This window comes from Strongylocentrotus purpuratus, unplaced genomic scaffold (assembly GCF_000002235.5).
Source record: "Strongylocentrotus purpuratus isolate Spur 01 unplaced genomic scaffold, Spur_5.0 spur5_scaffold_8, whole genome shotgun sequence".
Lineage (NCBI taxonomy): Eukaryota > Metazoa > Echinodermata > Echinoidea > Camarodonta > Strongylocentrotidae > Strongylocentrotus > Strongylocentrotus purpuratus.
The window spans coordinates 8,691,117-8,715,632 of NW_022145614.1; the positions used below are offsets into that span (position 1 = coordinate 8,691,117).

At 37.3% G+C, this 24,516-nt stretch overlaps 1 protein-coding gene across 3 annotated transcripts in view; it reads left to right on the plus strand.

Moving 5' to 3' along the window:
- Positions 1 to 23,917, plus strand: part of LOC574894 (hepatocyte nuclear factor 4-gamma) — a 32,430-nt gene extending 8,513 nt beyond the window's left edge. Inside the window, exons 2-9 of one of the 3 annotated variants that reach the window (XM_011678614.2) lie at positions 2,152 to 2,244; positions 17,147 to 17,383; positions 17,963 to 18,099; positions 18,959 to 19,114; positions 19,996 to 20,239; positions 20,726 to 20,962; positions 21,743 to 21,915; positions 23,245 to 23,917. In XM_011678614.2, the coding sequence (XP_011676916.2) occupies positions 2,152 to 2,244; positions 17,147 to 17,383; positions 17,963 to 18,099; positions 18,959 to 19,114; positions 19,996 to 20,239; positions 20,726 to 20,962; positions 21,743 to 21,915; positions 23,245 to 23,436 (1,469 nt within the window). In that variant the 3' untranslated portion in view covers positions 23,437 to 23,917. The remainder of the gene's footprint in view (positions 1 to 2,151; positions 2,245 to 17,146; positions 17,384 to 17,962; positions 18,100 to 18,958; positions 19,115 to 19,995; positions 20,240 to 20,725; positions 20,963 to 21,742; positions 21,916 to 23,244) is intronic. The other 2 variants (XM_003729073.3, XM_775296.5) reach the window with 2 other exon arrangements.
- Positions 23,918 to 24,516: the final 599 nt, after the last annotated feature.

Below are 24,516 nucleotides of genomic sequence, written 5' to 3' on the forward strand. Positions count from 1 at the left end.
TTTTTCTTACCTTTTCAGGGAGGGGGGGGGGGGGGGGGGGGTGAGGGGGTGAAAAATATAGGCACTTGGTGTTATCAGTAGGTCCTCCATTTGTAATAGTCTTGTTTGCATAGATCTGAAATAAGTAACCACTGTGCATACAAGCATATACACTTGAATTACTGCATCTCCACATTGTTACTGGAGATGCATGGTAGCCTTGCGGAAAGTCTGACTGCTATATTTTGGAGTTGGATGTGAGTGGAAACATCACCTACTGCAGATTCTGTGCTGTCTATGTTGTATCAATATAAGGGTTAACGTTTCAATGTGGACATGTAGTTTACAAGTTGTTTACTAAGTTGTTTGAAAATGTTGTTAACCTCCTTCCCCAGTCCAGTATATTAACAAAGTTATATATTAGTATGAACTTCCCTAGAAGATAATGTCTATATTTGATGACAACTGAGATTTCCACTAGTTTGGTCAATATTTTATGTCAAATATTAACCTAAGTCATCAATATGAGAAATAGTGAGGATGCTGACTACAGATGCAATTGTACAATGAGGGGATTGAACATTTAGGAGCAGCTTGTCGATTAAACAAACTGCAGCACCTTGAAGGAAGGCTTGTTGTCAATGCCAAGTCAAACTATCTCTGGATGTTTGAGGAATCAAGAGATAATTACTGGATTGGCTATCTGACACAGAGAGAGAGAAGAGAATGATTAACTTTGGGGTTATCTCTGGGTGGCCAAGACCGATTAACCAATATGATACAGGTAGTCAGGTACGTGTAGATATCTAAAAAAAACGGTGAGCTGGAAAGATAGATGGGGAGCGGGAGAGTTATAGATGGAGAATTGATTGGTTGAGAGAGAGAGAGAGAGAGAGAGAGAGAGAGAGAGAGAGAGAGAGAGAGAGAGGAGAGAAGGAGTTGAGGAGGAGAGAGGGAGGGAATAGAGAGAGAGATACAGAGTTACAGGCAGACAGACAGACATACAAACATACAGAGAGATAGTATCATAGAGAGGCAAGGAGGATTGAGTGAGGAGGGTGGAAGGTGAAGATATCCATGAGAGAATATGTCAACAGAACCCTTTTTTCGTTAATTGATAGATTACAGCAATTCATTCTCATTTTGATTCATCAATCTCTAAGGATATTGTTACCATAAAAATATTATTTTCTAATGAAAAAATATATACCAACAGATTTTTAAAAGCATGGGTATCGATGGCAGCACACTGAAATAAATATGAAATTTCATTTTTTCAGAAAGAGAAACTATGTGCCCACAAGTTAATAATAAAAAGGAGCCCCTGTTCATCTTTAAAAGATGCTTTCTCGCCATGTTTCATTTCCGAGACCATTGCTTCTACCAAACTTTTGCAACATTGTTGTAACAATGTACATTTTGTACATGTAGAAAGCACTATTGCTAACATCTGACAATGGTGTTGTATGTATTTCGGCCAGAGACCATACATAACCCACCCTACATTTTTTATTTAATCTAAATATTATAGTTCAAATTCAAATATACAATTCTTTCCATCATTTGTTCGGCCAAGTATATTGCTCGTACTAAATGAAAATTCTAAACAAGTAGAGAAGTAGGCCAAATGGCCAATACTTACAGAGAAGATTTGGGGAAATATTTATTAGTAGAGTATTATAACCACTTGAACCGTTCATTAAGGCCCTGGAGATTGTTCTCCTGTCTGTTATCTCTTGTTTGCTTATTTTCATAAATTACTATATTTTTGTGTCAGAACCATATAGTCTTATCATAGAGGTCAAATGCTCTTCCCAAGTTCGGTGTTTACCGAGAGCAACATGTGACCAGTGACATCACAGCTCCCATTTTACGAGGTAGGAAGCGAGAGATATCACAAGTTGCGGTTGCTCCTGCATTCACGTGTCAAGGCTGGAATTTGCTACCTGTAAAGTCGATAGTTCGCGCAGACATTGGACGGCTGGCTCATCTTCTAGAGTCTGAAGTCTCGGTCTGATCATCGATCGTACCCACTTATGGTCTGCGAAAAGGGCTTGTATTGGTCCAAATTCCTCCTTTTTTGCGGCTTTTGTTGTCGTTGAGTCCTCTCAATAGACCTTTCGTCTCTAGACTTTCACCCTTTGAACGTCTTATTTATGTTTTTCGAACCAGATATGGCCGAGCCTTTCCAATTCCCAGGCTCAGTCAACCAGAAAGTTGTGCCACCGGCGTTGCTATGGCAGGGAAAGATCATTAATGGACAAGGTAATTATTCTAAGACGTCTCAAGTTTTATCTTTTGCTACCATCCCTCATCACCTCTATGTTTGTCTTTGTTGCAGAACTTCATCTATAGCAACAACTAAAAGCGTTCATCAAGTCTGCTTCATTTTGTACTAAGTTATAATTCTCTTTTATTGTATCATTGAAGGATAGAATATAAATGAATCTTCAATGCCTCGTCACTTTTTCGCATATCTCAAGTTTCATCTTTGCTATCTTTATCCATCATCGGTATACTTCACCTTTTTGTCTTGTGTCGCAGAACTATATGTCATCAGTGAAAAAATATAATATGCAATCGTCCTAATGCAAGTTAAACATGGAAACAATGCTATCATTAAGTAAAAATCAGCAGTGTCTTTTCTATAATTATTATAAATACAGCACATATGTTACCTAATCATAAAGATCACATACATTTATAATCCTCTACAAATTGGTCTTTATCTGTCATGAGAGCGCATGCAAGGCAAAGTTTTCCGCAGTGTGTTCTTCTGAGCAACTTTTCATATTAAATTCTTTTCAATTTCGTGATTTTTCCATTACTGGCAGATACATAGTGTACTACATTGAATTTATTTTCTTTAGAATTGGCAAACAGGATTTGTATTGCTTTTTGTGAAATGAATACATTTTAAAGGCTTCTTTACAGGCCAAAGATGGTAATGCAATATTATTGCAAATATTTTTCAGTGTGAGACTTTATACACTCCTTGTATCTATGGACATCAGTGCTCTTCACTGTAATCATTTTAACCTGCCTCAATAGAAGAAAACAAATGTACACTATTATGTTAAAAAATAATTGACACCTTCAAAAATACAAGCAAACAGCTAGGACCATCATTGCTTATGATACACTCGCTTTACTACAGCTATATACTTTCCCATATTTCTATTTTATTGAAATTTTCATGCTTGTATTTGTACTTAATGAAAGAAGTCTCATCTTTATTTAAAAAAAATCATCTTCAAGTCATCTTCTGTGTATTCATTTATTTATTAATTTATTTATTTATACATTTATTCATTTATGTTCGTTTTTTTTCTTCAAATTTGTATAATTTTGTTATTTTGAAAGGAACAAGTTAAAAAATTTCTACTCCGTCATATCCACCATTGCTGCTTAAATCTCAAAGATTTCTGTATGGTCACTTCATCACCCATTGAAAGCGTCAAACATTTAATTTTCTGTATAAATAAAAGGGCCCAGTACTCATGGACCCCCAATACTTAGCCCTGGACAGAATGAAAAACATTCAATGTAGAGCCAGTCTTGAAATTGGGAATGTTGATTTCCGTATACTCTTTGTCTTTTCATTACCATTATCAAAAATGTGTATTTGCATATATATCTTGCTTGTAAATTACCTGCCTTTTCTTGAGTAATGTATAAGTTGAACTCTCCTTGCAATTCATCTGACCACAAAGTGGTTAAATGACCTTTGTTGATTAAATAGAATATATTTACTTTGTTTCCTTGTCAGAGTTTAGCCAGTTTTAATTGCTTAAATTGGGTATTTTGTCTTGCTAAATAAATATAAATGATATACATGGATCACTAATGTGAAGGGAAACAAAATTGCATCAGATGCTGTAAGAAGCAGACCGATAATTTCACATATTCACATTAAGCTCAGTAGTCTGAAGTGTCTGGTTAAAACTTGTCAAATATCAAAGTATAATAGATGATGACCATTTACAATTAACTAGCTGAGCAATATGTAGGAGGAAGGAGAAAATTGTGCAATTTCGGCTTTCTGTTTTATTCTTGCGTTTTACTCTGATGAGTGCAAGTCAAAAAGCTTTAGTATGGCTCTTTTCAACACGATTCTCTGATTTTGTAGTACCAATCATCTTTTCAGAAAATTGATACTGCAATCACACTTCAAATTGACCACTGCTGTCTACATTCTTTGTTTACATATATCTCCCAGTCATGATGCAAACAAAAACGTCAAAAACTAATGAACATTGAACTAGTAGCAAGACACCATGGCCTGGGAAGGAAACACTTTGAATCCCTTTTCGTCACCTTTGGAAGTGGATGGCTACTAATTTAGCATGCCCAAAGGTTAATTACTACGGCAATAATAACAATACAAAGGTCAGCCCATTTCCTGTAACACTTCAGGACACTTCATATCTCAGACATGAATACATGTGGGTGGACATTGAACAATGTACTTGTACTCTTAGGACATTGACCACTAACTGATCGATTATAACTGTCTGATTTCATAGGACAAGTCCAGATTCACAATTAACTGTTTAAGTACCAAGTACAAACTTTAAGAGCCTGTTCACACTGGAGAAAAAGTTGCATGGAAATTGTAGAAACAGGTAAAGAATCATTGGATAGCAAAAGAGGTGTTAACACTGGATAACATCATCATTTATAGAAACGTGTAAAGAAACAAGTTTCAAAGAGGTCACTTGACACTTACGATTAGCCCTGCCAAGTTCTATGGTTTTCGTAAGATACAATGTTTCATTCTAATGCTCAAACGATGAGTTTTGCTATATGACGTTTCTTCAATACAACGCTCGGACTAGAAAAAAATGTATTATTTATTGGTCAGCTATAAGATATTTGTATATAGTCCTGAAATTGATATTTTTATTTTTTAATTTTAAGTCTGAACAGAGAGAAATAATGACCCAAGAAAACTGTTGAAGATTTGTCAAGCTTTCTGTTCTATGGCAAGGTCGTCACTGACACAGTCGTCACTGACAAGGTCATTCTCAAACTGTAAAAGAAATTAAGATACCGGTAGGTAAAAGAATCCAAATATTTCAGGATGGATGACTAGAACCAGCTAAAAATTTGGTGACCACAGTCGGTACTTCCTGTTACCTGTTTTCCAATGTCTCTCAAAGTCCCAGCGAAGTATATGTGATATTTTTGTATCTATCATTTTTGGAAAACTCCACCCTGATTGGAGGCTGATTGGATTCAGTACCAAAAAAAAATAAAATCAGAAACTAAAGAAATGTAATAGTAAAATCATAAGACTATACAATGTATTAAAGTAGATCACATGAAAAACTGTGTGTTGTATCGTGTATATGCTGATATCTGTTCAAACAGTGCAAGGTAGTCTAAAAAAGACTTAATTCGTTTCTGTATTTGCATTGCACGCTATCACATATCCTTTACCCGAAGGAAACACATTAATGCATGAATGTTTCAAAACATGAACAGTATCCTGCAAACATGAATACCTGAGTCTATTATATCTGTTTCTTTACAATCTATTCATTCCATTGGGGTCTACACCGCGAGTCCCTGTTTGAGATTTGCACTTGAGAGCACACGGTCGGTCACTCCATAATGTCTAGGGTTATTTGAGACGGGACAACCTAGATATTGTGCACACACTCGGGCTCTGATCCGGCTTAATTCCAGCTATGTTTGGTGATTAATTGTTCCCGAGTCAACCAATTGAGGTTTTAGTGATAGCATGTCTATGGCCTATTGAGTCCGAGGGAGGGGCAGGGCAGGCCGAGATGATGTTACGAGGGGGGCGGGGGTAGGGCAGGTGTATAACTTGTGATCCACAGGTGTGTGGATTATTTTTTGTTGGGGGGGGGGGGGGAGTCTTAATTGTGATTTTTGAGTGATGTTATATTTATGGTTACTACTATCATGGGTAGATGATAAACTCTTGGCGAAAAATGCAGGAACTTGTACTTGTTAGCAGATAGATAGTGCACTTGTGGTCTTTTCATGATATGTTTCAGTTTATAGATGACTCTCCTTCCCCCCCCCCCCCCCAAGCAGACTAATGTCTCGGTTAAATGCATGACAATCTTTGTGTATAGTTATAAAATGTGATAAACGATTCCATCAACACAAATGACTCTATGATACAATGGTCACAAATAATTAGATAAAATATGGTTATATGATGGGCCTTAATTACCGTAAACCAGTAGAGCATTTAAATCATGTCTTAAGTTTATGAAACGGGTTCAAAAAGATGAAAAGGGGGTGATTGATACCTGTGTCCCACATCCCTTATCTATCTACCTATAGTATAGTGTTCCCCATGTTTTTCCCCATTTCTTCATTTCACGCCACGCCATGTTTACCCAACCCATTGGGTCTGGTTAGTGTTTAACTATTTATGATTGTTCCCTATTCTTATGATAGTCTCCAAGTTCAGACTCTTCATCTGATGCTGATATCATATGTTATGAGCCAGAAGGGTGTTAACTCATGTTCCATGATATAAGTTAACACCCTTTTAGCTCTTGGCAGACAATACAGTTTACAGTTCGTAGTTACTGGAACTAAGCCTACATCAGCTCATTTACCAGTTTGCCATGTACTCCAAAAAACAAGTGTTGTGAGATATAGTCTATGTTTTAAAGACCCTATAGAGTTAAAGACTATGGTTTTTCAATGGAAGCTCTTGTCATGTAATGTTTATAATTAACCTGTAGATAATGGTGCAGAAGATATCTCGGTCTGAAAAATGTATTTGTATTTGCTATGGGATTGGGGAAATAACAGAAAGGAATGGACATTCATGTGTATACTAGCTATCACCTAGATAATATGTTATTAATCCTACTTTAAAAGGTTAATACTAGCCTGTGGCTTAATATGCAAATAAAAATGCTGTGACTCACATACAGAACATACTTGCTTGTGGGGTTACAAAGTTTGAAATAGTTGCATCAGTTTGCTTTATGTATAATGTGGAGTGTGTATCTGGTACATTTGAACTGTTTGGGTTATATTATTATATCTTGACTGTAAATCCAGAAATATTAGCATCCATGAAAATTCATGAATTCTGTGAGTTTCATGCTCCACAAAATAGTTTTATCTCTCATTGTCATAATGTAAAATTTTGAAAATTCTGAAAATTTCTTTGCAAGAAAAGGGTTAAATTTCATGAGGCCGGTAATAAGGTTGACACCTTTGCGAGCTATTGTGTGATTTCAATTTTGTCAACAATAAACAGATATTTCATGATGTGGCATAGATTTCCAGAAGGAAAACTGATTGCACTGTGTTATCCTATAGCCCCTGTGAAATGGGGCCTCTTTAGGTAATACATAGAGGGTTCCTTTTTTTATATTTATTGGCAAACTGTCATTTGGCCATTCTGTTAATATCCTGTCAAGTATATATGTACCGTATTCCTTCCTCCCCTGGAAGTAAGAAGGTGAAAGTTTTATGATGAGGAAGTGATCATGTCCCATTTATCATGATGTAAACATTCCTTCTATTTATGTAGATTAATATTTGGAATTAGAATCTTTAAAAACTGTACAATTATGTGTAAATCTATACATTCTTATTTTTTAGCAATACCAGGGTGACAGTTCTTCAGTAGAAAGTCAGACCTGTATGAAGAAAAGAAGAAAACAAAAAAATTGTTGCATTAAAATCTCCAAAACTATGTTTTGCAAAAGAAATGTCTCTGTTGCTAGCCATATAATTCTTTTGTGGAAAGTCAGAAAGATATTCACTCTGTGAAATCATACCAGTGAATATCTTTTCTTACTCTCAGCAATCTGAATTACAATTTTTTAATGACTTTTAAAGGAAGGCTTGTTGGAATCTGATGATATGACCAAGAAGCAAACTCGTTGTTTCATCTCCTCACTTTGGCTCTTGTCTTTACGGAGTTGTAAACCCATGACCTCAGAGCTCAAAGGAATCTCTACTCTTTTGCCTCTGTTTAAAAATGTATCGATATTAAGTTATCTTACTTATTCTTCTTACATTCAGTCACTGGACAAGGGATTTGATCTTCATGTGCGCTCTTTGATGGTACAGAACTCGAAAACTTTCTTCAAACTGTGTGATGTCATGACATCCATTTCAGTCTCCTTTGTCGATGAATGATGGCAGAATTCCTTAGTCCGAGAGGTCTGGCTGCTCTGAACCTCTAGCAGTGTGGACTCCACACTCCAAATTTCACTTTCTTTCAAAAGCTATCATATCTTCCACTCTTTCTTCCCTTACAGTCACCGGTCCTTGAAAGTGGTCTTTGAGTGCTCTTGGTGGCACCAAACTCACAGACTGTTCAAGTCTACAACCGTTTGGTGTCCTCACACATCCCATTCATAGATTTTTCCTAAGCTGATGTCAGGGAATTCCTTCAGTCTGACTGAAGTCCACATTCCTTCTGAGCTCTGTCAAACTCCATAGTCCACTAAAACAGTAGTCCTCTTTACTTTTCAAAGAAGAGCCTTTGTGGGAATTTACAAACATGAAACTTTTGTTCTCGACACTAAAGTGTTTTAGTTGGTGTGTGCTTTAGTGCTTTCAGGCCTTGACAGAAAAACCACTGATCAGAGACCAACTTCCAGTCTGAAGTCCATAGGTTTCCCATCCCACAATATCCTTTATTTCTAAAGTATTGCTAATTCTAAAGCTCCCTTTTTCCTCTCTTGTCGAAGTGTCATAGTCCAATCTGAAATAAAAACAAAACAGCATGTGAAAAATATACAATAACTCACACGATTATAAATATTTGAAGGTCTACCCCACCCCCATGGAATAGGAAAACCTCATGATGAAGTCCAATTTTGTGAATGAATGAATGAATGAAATAGTATGGGGTCTATTTTAGGCATCATTCATTCAAGGTGCCTAATTGCCATCCGATATGGGTTTGAATTTCAAGTTGAAAGTCCAACTTTAGGGGATTTTCTTCTAAAAAAAGGATCTCATGTTGGCATTTTTGAATAGGTGGGACAGCCAGTCAGCGTAATGGATGAATGCTTTCTGTCTGCCCTTCTATCTGAAGTATACAGCATCAAGATCAGTAAAAAAAAAAAAAGTGATAGAGATTATGAATAGCTGCTTATCTCAAAATATGTTGAGATCCCTTTTGTGTTTTCATATATTTTATTACATTATTTTCTCTCATTTAGAAGAGCTTTTGTCTTTTCTGGGTATGGGTATACCAAGAGCCATTTCATAGACTTTATGATAGCATATGGGTCATACACAGATTGTGTTGAAAACTTCAGTGGCATTGACTGACTCCAATCCCAAATCATCTGCTAAAAAGCCCCAAAAGTGTTGATTCTTTATAAAATGACACAAGTAAGGAACAGGTGTATACTCGTACTGCTTACTTCTTCGCTCTTTCTGTGAATAAACAGTATTAGCAATAACATGTTAGAATATATTTCACTTTTTAAAGACTTTTTTTTTATAATTTTGATAAGCAAAGAGATGTAGGTGATATACATAGCATATGTTATCCTAGTAAATGGAAATCAGAATGTGAATACAATATCTGATTTAATCTCTAAAATACTCTAAAACTGGAAAGGAACGTACTAACTAAAATATTGCACAAGGCAAAATGAAACAAAAATAACTGAGACTATACTCAAATATGTACTGACCGAAACCTAGTTAGCATTACTCACCTGTATTTTAAGTAGCTGAGCTAACTCATTATTTTCTGGCATCACTATATTGAAACCTTTTTGAAGTAATTAAGTATGAAAATGGAAAAATACAGTTACAGTAATAACTTTCTGAAACTGAATTATTATCCCCCAAGAAAAAGAGTGAGTGCATGGTGTGTCAGTATTTCAACAAGAACAACAAATTCTCCAAACATTTTAGAATGAGAATCCAGAAATTTGTCTTTCTTTTAATGTCATTATTAGAAATTAAATGGGTAAATGCTTAATCAGTTTCGTTCTGTAAGTAGGATCTCTATGAAGCACAAAACGAAACTGATGGTAGAAATAGACATTCACAAGAAACCAACTTCATAATTTGTGAAGAGAAAAGTAATTCCATACCGCTAAATGTACACTACCAAGTTCGGAATACATGTTAGCATGTACCAAACAATAGTTCGGCAGACAGAAGGGATACGTGATGGGAAACTCAAATGGAAAGAATAATAGAATAAATATGATTGATGGTGTCCTCTGCGATAAGAAAGGGGGCGTAGGCACTGTTTGCCTTGGTTCTATTTGCAGTGATATTTAGTCTGCTAGGCCAGTGTAAAGATTCTCATTTATTTTCTCTCTTTTTTATTCAGAGACGAGCAATTGAAAAATCTGTGAATAAAGTTGAATGGGGTGCCATAAAAGTAGGATGCATACCATAAACACAGAAAGATGGTGTGCGCAAATAGTGAATGCGCCCTTAATCATTTTTTTATAATGTGTATTTTATGGCTATATCATACAGGATATGTTATGCATAATCATCATTAGATATGAGAAGATCATAATATAAAGCAAGATTTTGTGGCTTTTTTTTTTTTTACTTAAATCCATTACTGGACACATTTTTAAAAAGATTTTTTTGATAGAAGTAGCAATATCAGCACTTTGATAATAGTTTTCAGATGCAAAATGTTTAATATTCTTCAACAAACTTATACAGTTTTTAATGTATAGTTGTCCCTTGCAAGAGCTTCTTAGCTCACAAGTTGATGCCTACATGTTACTAAATAGCCTTTCCTCATGAATACAATTGGATATACTTTACAAATACCCATTTTCTAATATATCAAAATATTTTATGTTTGTATGTTTCCAGTGGAAGTAAGTATCTTAAGCCTAATAACCAAGACAAAATTGGGACAAGAGATCATAATAATTAATCTGTCTGCTTTAATTCAGAAGGGCATTGGCCCATATCCTTTCTAGCTTTCAACAGATGAATTGATAGTATGCTGATACGTGTTGATGATGTCAGAGAAAATAATCATAATTGATATTGTCAATTGTCCTGAAAAACCACTTTTAACCAGAATGATATGCACTGTACATATTAAGTTACCCTTCTCCCGTGATCGCTGGTTTTTGCCAATTTTTGCTTAGAGGAACTTCCACGAGGAAAGGTTTCATTTTTTGTGGTTTCCTGTAAATAAAAATTGTTATACTATCTGGTATAGCATTTTGTACAGTCAAGTATATTGATAAAAATAACTCTGAACATCAAAGGGTTAAACACTCTGGATTTTTGTATTTCTTTAACAAAAAATCTTTGATAGAAGAGGTTTTTTCATGTGCTTGAATACTGGTCAAGGAAAAAAAATGAGAACAAAATACCGTATATTAACCATTTTGTATATATATCTTTGCTCTTAATTTTGTTCAGGCTTGGTTAGGCTGTAATATGCGGGGGCAGGTGCCCCTTTGTAGAACTTTTTTTTTTGCCTCATTAACTTAATTTTGCCCCCTTCCTCCCTTTTAAATAATCATGGCTTTGTTGATGGGTTTATATCATCCCTGTTTTCACGAAGTGACGGTAGTGAATGAAAATCGCATACAATTTGCGTGCAGATTTTCCTCACTACCGTCACTTCGTGAAAACAGTGACGATTATGTTTCATTTTGAATAGTTACATAAAGTATATATGGTAGTGAGCTGATATATATTACAATATATATATATATATATATATATATATATGTATACATATATTATATAACTGTAATCTTTCTGGAAATCTAAAACATGCCTTTTATTTATTAGCAGAATAAGAGAAATATATTAAGGGCATTGTATTTAATATGTGTACACTGGCTGGGTATATGATTGACAAACAGGTTTAAGTGGCTGAAAAGATTAGGAATTTTAATGGCTGATGTTTTAATTTGTAACCGCATCTTTTCAGGTATGCATTGTAAATTACCTGGAGGGAGGCTGAGTAGGGTGATTGTGGCAGATAAGAATTAAGTTCAGAGTTAATCATTTACATTGGAATTCAACAGCTTTACAAATATAAGAAAATATTCCTTCTACTACAAGTAATGGATTTGGATAGACATTATAAAATTTTAATTTTTAGGGTGCATATGAAAGAGATATATGCTCTCTCTCTCTCTCTCTCTCTCTCTCTCGCATTCTCTCTCTCGCATTCTCTCTCTCTCTCTCTCCCCCCTCTCTCTCTCCCTCTCTTTCTCCCCCTCTATCCTGTATCTCTCTCTCTCCCTCTCTCTTGTCTGAGATTAATAACTTGGTCCACTTTTGAGATATAGCCATAATCAAACACCACCATTAGTGTAGTACAAGTGGTTATTTTTTCCCAGCACTGTGATACATATAATGTAATGGTAATCCGTACCTCTTCGATTGTTAAGCCATACCACATTCTAACCCATTCATACTCAAATTTAGGGATTCTATGACATTTGCATCTCTTTTCATTAAGCTCAGTTGCTTGAAGAAAAATATAATACAGGTTCATGCGAAGTCATTCATTTTAACAATGCGGTATTCATTGAATGCAGATAGCGTGTATGATTCGTAATCAGCTAGAACATGATCGAATTCCAAAGACTGTATTTTGGTACACTTTGGCCTCTCTCTCTGGTTCACAGCTCAGTTACCACAGTCTCCTAGCCTTGTTTTGCAAGAACATGAACTCTCGTCATTAATTCGCTCTGTGTCATTTTTCCTACTTTTGTATCCCGTCTTCATATTAATGCAGCCTCATAGGCAGACTATAGTGTGAAAAGTTTGCCAGTCGATACAGAAAATCAATAAATTGCGGGCAAAACTTCCCACAAAACTTCATGTACCTGCTTCAGCTAGAGCAGTCGTAAAATACAGCCAAACTTCTATCAGTTTTCACAGTCCCGACACCAGTTGCTGAAACTACATGTTAGTCATTGGGAATAATTTACTTTCAGTTCTTATACATGTGTGTCTTTGTTTTTTAGTATTAATTTTGGAGGTCCGCTGATATACTTTTTAAATTTCCAATTGAAGGCAAAAGACCCATGATGCAAATCTTATACCACCTTTTGAGTAAGATCTAATGGGGCGTTGCAAGAAAGTAGCGATTGATTGTAAATTACAAAATTTGCAACTCAACTTTATTGCAATGCCCCACTAGTCTCCTAAATCTCCTAGGATTTTGTTAGGATTAAAGTTTTAACACTTAAAGTAAGATAACTAGATCTAGCTGTTATTCTCCCCCTCTCTCCCTCTCTCTCTCTCTCTCTCTCTCTCTCTCTCTTACTAATGGGGCATTGCAAGAAAGTTGATTTGCGATCAATTGCAAATTTGCAATTAATCACAAGACTTACGCTTGATTTGGGAGATTTGCAATTTCTTGCAACGCCCTGTTAGAGTTTTTCTTTGTTAATTTAAAAATCTGCTTGGATCTATTTCAATTAATTTAAACCAGGCTCCATTAAGCCAAAAGCGAACAATCCCTCTGATATTAGGATAAACAATATGGGTTGTGTGCAGACCTGTGGAAGGCTGAAAATGAAAGCTCTGGGATATGTAAGCCAAAACAGGAAAAAGCTGGCCATTGTTTAGGCCAAATCGGTCGGTGAGAAAGAGGAGAAGATATTCTCTGCATGTGGGTTTGTTTGGTAGAGAGATTGGAAGAGAGATTCATGTTACATGGTGTGATATAGGTCTGTACATGATATGGTCTGTTTGGAGCCAGAGGGGCGTTAACTCTGTGTTAAAGTATATGAGTTAACGCCCTTGTAGCTCCAAACAGAGGATTTGCATTGTGGAAGGACAGTACTTGGCTGTCCTTATTGTCATGTGGTCATGCAGTGTAGACGTGTAGGGAGGGTGGGAGGGGCAGATATCCTATATTGCTCAAACTACATGTTGGTCATTCGGAATAATTTCCTTTCAGTTCATATACATGTGTTTTTGTTTCTAGTTTTGCTTTTGGAGGTCCTCTGATATCCTATAAGTGCCCCCCCCCCCCCCCCCCCAAAAAAAAAAAAAAAAAAAAAAAAATTGTTGGTAAAATTATTTGATCTGGTGATGAATTTGTTGTTATTAAACTGATAGTTAGACTGATAATTACTTGAATAAATCATATGAAAGGGGTAGTTGTGAATACTAAACTATTTAGCATCAGGTCAAAAGGGGTTTAAAGTAATTGAAGTAGACTTAACTTCACAATTATACCCTCAATAAGATAGATAGACTGAATCATAGCATCAAATGAATATGAAACCATTAAACATTATATAGATCAAAAGGGTAGTAAAGTCATTGATGAAAATTTACCTACACAACCGTAGTCTCAACAAAACTCCAGATGACCGTATAAACCAGACCAAACAGATAAGAAGATGGGAATATTGTTACCAAGTGTATGCCCATAACTGCCATTAACATCAATATGCTTTGTTATTGATGGTAATAAAAAAAAAGTTTTTTATATGAAATTTATAATTGGAAAATGCAGAGTCCTATGATTGTTCTTAAGCTTGCAGCAGCAAAATTGACCTTTGTTATTCAGAGTTTATCCTTTTGTTGCTGTTCCTCTAAAGCCTAATATTTGTACTTTGCGAAGCTTGAAAAGGAATTTCAAAAATTACATTAGAAAGGAGGTCTCCCTGTAAGAGGTCAAACTTCTGTCTGATATACCCTGTGTATTGGTTTGAGTGGTGTCACCTCAGTCATTTGCATATTGCATGTACTTTACAGGGCAGGAAGTGTACAGTTACCCTTTCAAAGAATATTATTCTACAGACTCTTCATTTGAGTTAGTGATGTAATATATTACCACTCTTTCAGATTGAATAGCCTTTGTATTCTTGTGTTTAATAACAGGCTCTGTTATTTGGCAAGAAAGTTTGTATGGAAAAATGAAGTCACAAGTATAGTCTGTTTTAGTCGGGGGGGGGGGGGGGGGGCGTTGGGCACAAATATGTGTGTTTTTTTAATTGGGAGGGGTGGTACAACTATTTGTCCATTCTAATGAGGAGGCACAAGCTTTTAGTAGGATGGAATGACACAAGTGTCTGTTTTGATCAGGACACAAGTGTATAAGCAATTATATAACTTCAGCTCAATATGGTCAGGTTAAAATTTAAGACCTCAAGTTTATCTATCTGATATTTACTGATCTACAGTAGGCTTGTTAAGTGTAAATTATGTGAGCATGATCTAGCTACTTTAGATTTTCACTGCATTAAACTTATGTGTACATCCTCACTAGCTCCCACGGGCAACAACATTAAGTACAGCACAGTTAGTACACTGCACTACAAGTCAGTTTGGCTCTAGCGTACCTACACCCTGAAGGCTATATACTTGAATAAAATCAGCTTTTGAATCTGTGCAAGTTCAGTCGACTGTGAGCTTGGCATTGTGACAGGAACATATCTCATTCAACCCTCCGAAGAACTTTTGTTCCTCTAAGTTTGATGTGTTGTTTTGATATACACAATGATACCAAGTGGGTCACCTATACAATATATCCTTCGCCAGCGCCTCCACATTTCCCAGATAACTCCATTCGTCGTTTTTTGTTACGTGCTTTTGAAATAATTTTTTTTTCTACTTTTGAATTGATGCATTATTGTGTGTAATCATTCAACTGCATATTGTTGTGGCCTCTGGGTCTTCTGTCTGTGGCGCAGAAAGATCTGCCTTGACATTTACAATAACCGGATATATGGAAAAAATACATTCATACAGTCATTATGGTGTATTTTAATGTTATACTGTAGATTTCACTGAATGTTCTAGATTTCGCTGAATGCACAAAATGCATGAAATATTATACATTGTTGATCGGAAGATGAGAATGATATTGCTGAAAAAGAACTTTAGAAGCTTTTTTACACTTGTCTTCGCAGCGTTTACCTTGCCAAAGTTATAGTGTAATCCAAAAGGGGTGGAGATAGCCCAGCTTCACTTTGGTTAATATTTTTATGCCATATCATTGTATTTAAATGTATTAAAGAAGGGGATAATAAAAATGGTTTTTATAAAAGGAAACAATCAAATAGAATAGTTCAGATTTCTTTTCAATATCATTAATTGTAAATATAATTTTCAGCTCTCTATCCATCATGCCATTTCTTCAGAATTTTTTACTACTGTAAATATATATATACCCAATGCCAAGTAAAATCACCCTTCTTTTATTCATGATTCCTTTCTTATCAATCATGTATTCTATACAGCAAACAGCCCTTGAAACTCTTCTCGATCATATTGGCTCTGCAAAGTTGGCCTTATTTACTTTGGTACTACACAGTTTGCTATAGTATGGGACTGGGTCAGATTTGGGTCCTCGCAGCCCGTATGTGCAGACCTTGGGAGTATTGTTGTGTCGGTCGAGTAGGCCTTAGTTTTGTTGTTTGATTAGCGGTTCGTACAATATATTTGTACTTGACGTGGCTGCTCATTGAAAAACGAAATCAAGCAATCAAGCATATGGTTCATGTTGAGAATGCTGTATACATGCAACACATAAGTTATGATTTCTCTCAGACTGTTGTGGTGTAGAGAGAGAGATCAAACTAAAGATGATGAGAAATTGTGGTTATGTTTCTGTCCCTCTCTGTTCTATTCCCCTCTCTCTCTCTCTCTCTCTCTCCTCCTCTCCTCTCTCATTTTCTCTCCCTTTTAGAATGTAAATCAAATGATGATCACAAAAGTATATTGAATCGTCATGCTCAATCTGTTATGTAGTATACTCATAAAACCCCACCATCATTGCATACAATACACCATTTAGAAGGGGAAAAAAGTACAAATTTAAAGGCAGCTTCATTTCCTAGATTCATATTTTTAAACAAAATACTTTCAAAAGGACAACCAGATTTTGAGTTATTACATTTTCAGCTCATATTTCTATGATATTGTGTTGAAATGTCTCCAAAATATTTTTTTTATCTGCCTTTTAAGCTACCTGTGTTCTTTTGTCTCAGTTAAGTGTCAGGCACTTTAAATAACTTCATTTGTGCCAAAATGTGAATCAAATCTATGGTGCAATTCAGTTGATATGTATGCTGGCTCATTGACCTAGAGTTAATATCACATTCTAATGCAACAAAAGAATATGTATTTTCCTAAAAAAAAAGTAAATATGGAAGACAGCACTTGTTTACGATAAGACACAGGAACATGGACAATTCTTCTTCTTGCTCTCCCACAGAACCTGACCTCAATGGACAGCCCTCACAGTGCTCCATCTGCGGCGACAGGGCGACGGGGAAGCACTACGGAGCGGCGAGCTGCGACGGATGCAAGGGATTCTTCCGCAGGAGTGTGCGCAAGAACCACCAGTACACCTGTCGCTTCTGCAGGGGCTGCGTGGTGGACAAGGACAAGAGGAACCAATGCAGATACTGCAGATTAAAGAAGTGCTTCAGAGCTGGCATGAAGAAAGAAGGTACTAAATAGCAAATGAATCAAGCTCTCGGGCTATGTCCATTATAACTGTACTCAATCTGAGACTTAATATAAAGTTGCATTTAATTTAAAAGCAACTCAAAACTTAATAGAAGTCCAAAATATGTTATCATGATTGGTTGAAAGTCAAGATGACTTTGATTTGTGGAAAAATATTTAAATACACCTCGTCATACGATAGTTGTCTGAATTACAGGTAGAGTGGAAAGTGAGCTCAATGTTTCAGATAAAACTGCATTGAGCATAAAAGCAATTCATCTTGTTTGTACTTTATTTTTGCATATCTTGGTCAAGAATATGATGTTGACAGAATACATTTACAAAAATTTGTTCAAAAAATTTACAAAATAGCAGAAGTAACTGTTGATTGACATTCAGACTCATAATTTCCAAGTTTCATTTTCTCAAAAAGGATGAGATTAGACATTAGTCAAGATGCTACATTATGATTTGACTGATCTAAGTAGCTTGTTCTTCCACTCCAGCTGTTCAGAACGAGCGGGTTGTGAGATTAGACATTAGTCAAGACGATACTTTATGATTTGACTGATCTAAGTAGCTTGTTCTTCCACTCCAGCTGTTCAGAATGAGCGGGACCGCATCAGTACTAGGAGACCAAGCTATGAGGATAGTCTTCAGAATGGAGGAGTCTCTATCCCGCAGCTCGTCAACGCAGAACACATGTCAAGACAAGTCGTAAGACCCTTTTTTCTTACTTTCTGCTCCTTTTAAAATATGAATGGGCATCTTAATAAGATATTCGGGTAAAAAAAAAAAGTATTTAGTCAAACTGTACCATGCTATTGCTTTCATATGATCAAAATACATTTGTAACTCCTTAAGCAAAGGATCATTTGGATAATAAATTACGATTTTGTTTTTCGGTTTATTGATGTTTTTCTTTCTTATGTCTGTTACATGTCCTTTTCTCAAAGCGCCATGAGCACCGAAAGGTGGACCTGTGCACTATACAAGTAGCCACTATTGTTATTATTTATTATTATAGCATCAGTTAAGAAGTACTGCAAGCTTCTATTAACTTGATGAAACTATGACCGGGTTGGGGGGAATGTGTTCACTGTTGCTCATAAAATTGGAATGATTTTCCTGATCTTTTCTCATGAAATGATCGTGACAATGTGATTTATTCTTGACGGACAAAGTTATGTATTCTCAGAAAATTATTGATCAATCAAAAGAGTCGGAGATCGATCAATAAAGTTCTGAGAAGATATAAACTCTACCTATCAAGAATAAACATCATTGTGACAATCATTTCATGGAAAGAGGTTAGGGAAATTATTCCAACTTTATAGGCAACAGTGTAAATTAGAAATTTAGATTTGAAATTTTCCACAATGAGTTTCCAATACCAATATTAAGTATATAATCTACTTTTGTGGTTACTGTAAACCATCAGTGTAGAAGGGAAAACCGAAACAGCTCTGCATCAGGGTGTAACCATTTGTAACTCAGGCACTGATTGGGTGTACTGTTCTGAAGTCCTACCTGTATTGATCATTGCCATCATTTCTTTTCTCTCAATTTCTTCTAGATCCCCAATCCTGTAAACCTCCCGGACGGTAGCATAGCAGGCAAGAAGATAGCCACAATGAACGATGTGTGTGAGAGTATGAAGCAGCATCTCTTGGTTCTTGTAGAGTGGGCCAAGTACATCCCGAGCTTCTGTGATCTGCCTCTTGATGATCAGGTAGGTAACCAAACAAAGAATATGATCAAATTATTTTGTAGAGGTGTCGTGGTCGAGTGGATACGTCGCCGGACTGTCGATCACAAGGTCCTTTGTTTGAGTCCTGCCGCGGCACTAATGTCCTTTGGCAAGACATTGATCTACATTTGCCACACTGAACCCAGGTGATGTAAATGGGTACCTGGCAGGAATTAATTCCTTGAAATGCTGGAGCACTGTAATGGCAGCTAGGCTAAAGCCGGGGTAATAATAAATGCGCCTCGAAATAGAATTTCTAGATAGACGGCGCTATAGAAAGCCTATTATTATTATAATTATTATTATTATTGAATAATAGTTTTAACTTTTACAAAGAAAGTGAGTTATTTTTGAAGAATTTGTTGGACATGAATAACCATGAGGCCAGAAATATTGTGAGAGAGTGAGTAGCTTGTTGCATTCTCTATCATGTGTAGAATTTTGTGCAATCGAAACCGGAGATTTAGCAGGGCCTATTATCTACTAGGGATCCAGTACCCCCCCCCCCCCCCAAAAAAAAAAAATATATATATATATATACACACACAGGGCTCCTTTGCAATTAGTCCCAACAGTTACATACAGAAACCCTTTATAAATTTGGTACTGTTGTGAGTAGTTTTTCAATTGAAAATCAGCTCTATTTCTTGTTCCAGTAAGGCATCTAGATAATTCAGTTTGTTTCAAACTGTCTTTCGAGCTTAAATAGTTTGAATTTATTATGTATTTACAAAAGATTTTCATGAAAATAGAACATGGACAAAAAATGTCATTTTTAATCTACATGTAAATAAAAAACAACACCTACTGTTTCTTAATCCTATCTTACCGTTTTCTCATCCCTTCTAATCATGTCTTTGTAGGTTGCCCTTTTACGAGCTCATGCCGGTGAGCATCTTGTCCTTGGGGCTGCACGGCGGTCTCTACCCTACAAGGACATCCTGGTGCTAGGACCCGACGTGATTCTTCCTAGGCATTCCCAGGACCAGATGGATATCCACAGAGTGGCAAGTCGTGTCCTTGATGAGCTGATCGCGCCCATGAGGGACGTGTCTCTGGATGATCATGAGTTTGCCTGCCTCAAAGCGATTGTCTTCTTTGACCCAGGTAGGTGTACAGACATTGATTGTCTTCTTTGACCCGGGTATAGGTGTACAGACATCGATCCGACCGTCGCTTTGGCGATCTTTGCTCTGGTGACATTTGCTCTGGACTTTATTTTTGGTCAAAGCTAAAATGTCAGGACTTGGGTTGCATTTAGGTTGTATGTTAGGTTCAGAGATTGGGTTATGGTTAGATACATGTACAGTGTTGGGACCTGGTTTGTATTTAGGAGGCAAAGTCAATCAGTTTTTATATGTACTAATTAATACTGCATTTATTATAGTGAATAGAGTATGTATAGCACCTTTGCCTCTGCATATCAAGCGCTTTGAGATGTCATCCTTAGGTCAGCGTTCAAGCTAGATGTATGGAGTTATCAGGTGGTTCTTTTCAGGTATCATTGATGTCACCAGAACAACAGAAATGATAGATTCTGAATGTACACGTCTAGCGAGAGGTGACTGACTATGTCATATCCTTTTTCTTCAGATGCCAAGGGTCTGAGTGAACCGAACCGTATCAAGATGCTTCGCTACCAGGTCCAGATACACCTGGAAGACTACATCAATGACAGGCAGTACGACAGCAGAGGGCGCTTCGGTGAGATCCTTCTCATGCTGCCTCCTCTACAGAGTATCACATGGCAGATGATTGAACAGATTCAGTTCGCCCGTCTCATGGGCGTCGCCAAAGTGGACAACCTCCTGCAGGAGATGCTGCTTGGAGGTAGGTGGAATAAAAAGGGAAATTTGTTGTTGGACCCTGACAGTTCTGTAGAGGGTTATATTGTCCAGAATGTAACTTTGTTTTAATTTGATATTTTGTGGGGAAAAAAATAAAAATCATGGTGTTAAATGGGTACCCGGTAGGATGCGACGGTCATTGTTGGTCAAACAGTTTTTGAGCGGCAAGTAACGCCAGACTGGAATGCTCCCCAGGGAGAGGAGATTGTGCACACAGTGTGTGCGGGCAAGCACTGAATCCAATAACCGAGGTAACAGTATATTTGTAAAGCGCTTAGAGACATTTGTATTAAGCGCTATATAAAAGCTAAATATTACTATTTAAGAAGTGTGATGCTATATATCAAAAGACAATATTTTCTAGAAGAAGAAATGTTTGATAAAGTTGCTAGAGTTGAAAACTTGTCTCATAAATAATATTTGTGATACATTTTAGCACATGTCTGTAAACTTAAGTTCAGATGTTTTGTAGATTTGAAGAGAAATGTGCCTCAATTTATTATTTTTTTTTATTTGAAAGGATCAACACACATTTGTTATGTTAGATTACAGCATGATCATGAGCTATTTCATTTTATGGACACATTCTATTGTTTTCTCTCTTGTACACCATATTACAAAAGGGGGGAGGATTACAAATATAAAATGATGTATTCTTTTTTCTTCATCATGGACACATGAATAAGATGAACATATTGGATATAACCATCAGCCACTTCTTAGATTCTAAATTCACATTGAAATGTAACTTATGTCTCTTTAGGTTCTGCCAATGACCCCTCCCAGCAACACGTTCCACCCAGCATGCCGGGTATGACTGCTCACCCCCCTCCGACCCCGCCCGGCGACCAACATAGCCTTAATGGTCATCTCATGCATGCTGCTGCACACGGTAGCGTTCCTCATCTCTCACAGTCCTCAGCTGCTACAGCTCAGGTAGGGAAGGGAGATACATGGGGGGAGGGATTAGTGGTGGTGGTGGTGGTGGTGATGGTGAGGTGGTAAGATGGTGGTGGTACTGGTGGTTGTCTGATGCATCCTGTTGCTTACATTATTGCTCCTCATCTTACAAGACCTGTACTAAGGCTCAGATATGGAAGGGAGTGATTTGGGGAGGGGGTGATGGCGGTAGTACTGGTGGTCATCTCATGTATGCTGTTGCATATAGTATTGCCCCTCATCTTACTCAAACCTCTACTACAGCTCTCATATGGAACGGAGTGATTTGGGGAGGGGGAGGGGGTGAGGGCGGTAGTACCGTTGGTCATCTCATGTATGCTGTACCATTCGGTATTGCCCCTCATCTTACTCGGACCTCTACTACAGCTCTGATATGGAAGGGAGTGATTTGGGGAGGGGGGAGGGGTGATGGCGGTGGTACCGGTGGTCGTCTCATGCATGCTGTTGCATGCAGTACTGCGCCCCTAAACTTACTCAAACCTCTATTACAGCTCTGATATAGGAGGGAGTGATTTGGGGAGGGGGGTGATACCAGTGGTGGTAACGATGGTCATTGTGATGATGATAGTAAAGAAGATGTTGGTATCTGTGGTACTGAGTGGGGTGACTTAGGGTGATGATTGTAATGATGACTATGAGGTTAAGCATGGTGTTGGTGGTGGTGGTGGTGGTGGTGGTGGTGGTGGTGGTGATGGTGGTGGTGTTGGTGGTGGTGGTGGTGGTGGTGGTGGTGGTGGTGGTGGTGGTAATGATGATAACGCTCAGAGGTGGAGATATGATAATCAGTGATAGTAGTCATGATAATGGTGAAGATGGGTGGTTTGTGGTGCATGGTTAATGTTGAGGATAATAATGGTGTAGTAATGATGGTCATGTCGTGTTATTGGTGGTGGTGGTGATAATGAAGATAGTCATGAGTATGGTGATTTCATGGTGATCGTGGTCAAAGCAGTAATGATAGCAGTGGTGCTAATGATGTGATCATGGTTGTAGCTATGCAATTACTCATATTACATGAATCAGAGATGCTTGGTATAATATAGAGCAGATACTACCCTATTCAATTATCATGTGATGTTAATGATTTCAATTCAGTCAGACAACAAGTTATGATGAGGGTGATGCGATGAAAGAGTACAGTGAGGCCTATTGATGATGTTGATAAACCACAAATTAAAGCAGAAGCTGAATTAATAATAGATCATTAGTTTTGCTAGATCCAAACAGGAATAATCCATATACCCTCTCTCAATGCAAAAACAATTAATTGCAATATCCCTTTTTGTTCTCACTTCTTACCAACAGGTGATAGCAGACTTCAAACTGCAGCAAGCCAGCCAGGCCGCTGTGACTGTCCCCCAGACCCATATAGTAACCCATCCTCCAGCCACAGCCACTGCCGGTCCTCCAGCCCCCGCTGCTGTTGCCGTGACCGTGCCCATCCCCAAGCAAGAGAGGAACCAAATCAATGCCATGCTCAAGGAGGAGGTGGTATAATGCCGAGATGAAGGGGGCAACGCCCATCTTTTTCTTCTCTTCTCCATCTCTGATTTTCGTCTCCGTCTGCATCCAAAGTACTACTGGTGAAAAGTTTGTATTACGAAAAGAGTACTTTGCTCTTAAAACACTTTTCACACTACATTCCACTTTCAGGAGGAAGTTGATCCAAGATGGAGTACCATCATCCAGTTCAGTCTTCTTTTTTCCTCTGTCTGCATCTTTGGTACTACCAGTAGAAAGTTGGTATAAAGTCATTGTTCATGCGATGCATGTACACAACGTTCCACTGTGGAGGTGGTGTAAAATTAAGAAGCGTCATCCATCTCAGTTTTGTTTTTCTCCTCTGTCTTCACCCACGGAACTACTGGTGGAATGTGTGAACTTTATAAAGTAATTTGCTCTTTATACACACTTTGTACCTCGCATTCCACTTTCAAGAGAAGGTTCTATCAGATTGAGAGGCATCTTTCATCCTCATCTGCATTTAAAGAACTACCGGTAGACAATTGGTATAATTTCATTGTCCTTCTAACCTACTGTACAGCAAATTCCTCTCTCAAGACCAAGACTGAGAGGCATCATCCATTGCGGCCTTCTTTTCTTCATCTGCATCCATAGTACTACCCGCAGAGAGTTGGTATCAAGTCTCTGCTGTTACAACACGATGTACAGAACATTTCACTTTAAAACATCGTTGTTGAATAATAGAGTGGCATCATTGGTTTCAAAGAAGAGGTGACAAGTTATTTCTTTTCAGTATGGAATATCTTCTGTGAAGATACTCTTTGACTATCAATTCTGAGATTGCTCCTCGGGATGATTTAGGCTCCCATGGTGATTTCCATTTTCAGTTATTGCTTTAAATTGTTTTCATTGGTCTTGAGATGGCTTTTGATGTTAATGTTGTGTTCTTTGGTCCTTTCCCATAGGGATATGGCAATTGAGAATTGACTAATTAGGTATGAATGGACAGTGTTCTATAAGAATAATTTGATAATTTATATCCATCATGCAAGGTGTTCAAGGCTCTCCAATATTACCCCAGCTCAACTAGGCTACCGATTACTGTGCTCACAG